The sequence below is a fragment of the Cryptomeria japonica genome, chromosome 3 (assembly GCF_030272615.1).
Source record: "Cryptomeria japonica chromosome 3, Sugi_1.0, whole genome shotgun sequence".
Classification (NCBI taxonomy): domain Eukaryota; kingdom Viridiplantae; phylum Streptophyta; class Pinopsida; order Cupressales; family Cupressaceae; genus Cryptomeria; species Cryptomeria japonica.
The window spans coordinates 812,005,974-812,008,901 of record NC_081407.1 but is presented as its reverse complement, the minus strand read 5'-3'; the positions used below and the strand labels follow the sequence as shown (position 1 = coordinate 812,008,901).

Sequence of the window (2,928 nt, the reverse complement as noted above, 5' to 3'; positions counted from 1 at the left end):
ACCTAAAACGTGGTCAAAATTGCAAGGGTCGCAATTTTATGACACTACAATTCCAAATATAGTACACTTGTCAAGTGTATGTTTGAACTTTTTAGCAAATTTTCTTCCTTTATACATATTTTTAGTGATTTTTTCTTGTTATTTTTTATATGAAGTTAAGTAAAAAAATGTGATGTCTTGTCTTCTAAAAAAATTGGTTGGCATTTTCAACTATTTTTTGGCTTTTCTTTAAATTGTTTTTTGACAAGTGGATGTTTTAATGTCCAAAAAAATGCATTAAGTAGTTTTAAATTGAATCTATTGCTTCTTTATAGGGACGTTACACTTAAATTCATTATTTTAGTCAGAGAATTTTTTTTAAGGGCGAATAAATAAATTAAGGATATATATATTATTTTATTAATGAATTTATAAGCATTTAATAATAATAATAATATAGATCATGTTTTATGATTTGTCATCTGATGAGTTTATACATGTTGATTAAAAATAGTATTATTATGTTAAAATTAGTACCATTGATCCAAAGATTTATCAATGGTATACCAACCATACTAGGTGTCAACCTATGTCAACATCTTTGTTGATGTGTTAGTTATAAATTGGTGCATGCATCTTGACATATATATTCTCATATACTTGCAAGATTTGGATATCATATCTCTATCTCCCTACCTCTCTATCTCTTGCTATCTCCCTCCCTATCTCATATCTATCTCTCTTTCTCTATGTCTAACTCTTTATCACTCTATATCATAATCTCTCTCTTTCTATCTCTCCTCCTATCCCACTATATCTATTCATCACTCTAGCTCTATCTCTCCATTTCTTTCTTACATCTCTCCTTCTATCTCTATCTCATTATCTTTCCATCTCTCTCTGCACCTATATCTCTCCCTTTCGCTATATATCACTTCCTATATCTATCTTTATCTTTCTATCTCTCCCTCTATATATTTATCTCTTCCATCTATATCTACCCCTCTCCTCTCTCTCTTTCTCTCTCCATATCCCTCTCCTCCTTCTCCATCTCAATCTCCATCTCTATACATTCCTCTCTATCTCTATCTTGTTACTCCGCTATATCTCTCACTGTCTCCCTCTCTCCTTATTGCAAACATAACATGACCCTATTGGTAATGGAGCTTGATTATGTTCTTGATTTAATTTTTTTGTTTCAATCATGCTTGAATTCATGTAAGTGGATGTATAATTGATTTGAAGCTATTACTTATCTATTGAGACTTGTGTTAAATGGACTACCAATTTTTCTCATGCATTGCATACATGTATGCAAAAAAATAGACCAATTTTTTGTTGAATTGGCCTTCCATCCCTATTCAGCATATGCATTACACACCAAGATACATTTACTAGTTATTTTTTTATTGAATAATTTTCCTCTATTTTTCAACAAATAATAAATCAATTTATCAATTAAAAAATTCAAAGAGCCAATCAAAACATTGATTTCAATTTAAAAATTAAAAAACATCAACATTAGAAAAACAGATTACCAAATAATTTATAAGGCAAACAAATTGGAAAGCGATCGTAATCTAATAACAATAATAAGCCAACCATATAGAGACGAACCTCATCTTCATATAAAAGCTGTCGTACAAAACCAGCGGCAGTTTACCCTTATTGTTCTTTCCTTTAAACCACACAAATTCATCTAAAATTTGTCGACCTTTGCATCTTTTATCCAAAATTTTATCAATCTTTGCATTTTTAATTTAAAAGATGACTGCTATGCATTGCCCCCTTGCGTACAGCAGCTAAAATTTCACGGCGTTTACAGCAGATCATTTCAGAATCAGGTCAGTTAGAAACTTTTCTCGCTCCATCTTGCTTCATCTCATCAAACCCTAGCATAGACAGTAAAATCAAACCCTGCTAAATGGCAAGGTCTCTGATATCATCTTCCATCGTTCCATTTAAACTCCCATTTCGCCAAACCAGCGCCTTAAAGGGAAGGTTTTCAATTCAAGCTCAGTTTTCCTTTGACAGACTTTATACAGAATATCTCTCTCAAAGGAACATCAATGTTTTGTGCTCAAACTCTTCGAAAACTGGCAGGAAGAGTTCAGGCGCATTCCTTTGCAGGGCGGGAAAAATTTATAGTGTGGAAATAGAGCATGAAGGCAAAAAACACATCCTACAAGTTGAAGAGGATGAGACGATACTATCGAAAGCCTTAGATGCAGGCATTGATGTTCCTCACGACTGCAAGCTTGGGGTTTGCATGACGTGCCCTGCAAGACTGTTAAACGGAGAAGTTGAGCAGAGCGAGGGGATGTTGAGTGATGATGTCGTGGAGAAAGGGTATGCTCTTATGTGCTCTTCGTATCCTCGTTCAGATTGTTTAATTCGGACCATTCCGGAAGATGAATTGCTCTCTCTGCAGCTTGCCACGGCCAATGACTAGTCAATGTTTCATCTTGAATTTATCTACATATACTTCAAATTTTCTTGCCCTTGTATTGTTTTTGCCTCTGCTTTAAGAGTTACGCTGTGCAATAAAATCTTTCGATCTGGGTTATGACCGTAGAAGAATTCCCTTGCATATGGTTGGAATCCTGCAATTTAAGATTTCTACAGTTAATTTTATTCTGCAAAATATTCTTCTACAGTTCAAGTTCTGTTCTACGGTGATGTGCCATTAGACTTATATGCTTAAGCTGTTATTTTAGAAACTGCATCAAATTATACAGATTTCAGGAAAAAAAAAAAAAAAAAGCGAGAAAAAAGAAATCCATGAAATAGTTAAATCTGTAAAATTTCATGATGTTTTATCAGGATTCAACTTCATGGTTTTGGAGTCTATCTTCATAAATCTATATTTCATGAATAATGGTTCACATGAATTCAAGTGGTATGTTAAGCACTCACAAAACACCACATACCTGAAAATGATTGAACTAA

General features: G+C 33.3%; 1 protein-coding gene across 1 annotated transcript; it reads left to right on the top strand.

Annotated features, from left to right (window-relative positions):
- The first annotated feature begins 1,615 nt into the window (after window positions 1–1,615).
- Window positions 1,616–2,720, top strand: LOC131054392 (ferredoxin C 1, chloroplastic). Its single transcript, XM_057988909.2, has one exon. The coding sequence runs from the start codon at window positions 1,904–1,906 to the stop codon at window positions 2,429–2,431; it is 528 nt and encodes a 175-aa protein (XP_057844892.2). The 5' UTR covers window positions 1,616–1,903; the 3' UTR covers window positions 2,432–2,720.
- The last annotated feature ends 208 nt before the right edge of the window (window positions 2,721–2,928 follow it).

Excerpts from the sequence above, each read along its gene's own strand:
- LOC131054392 (XM_057988909.2), top strand. The coding sequence starts at position 1,904 with ATGGCAAGGTCTCTGATATCATCTTCCATCGTTCCATTTAAACTCCCA.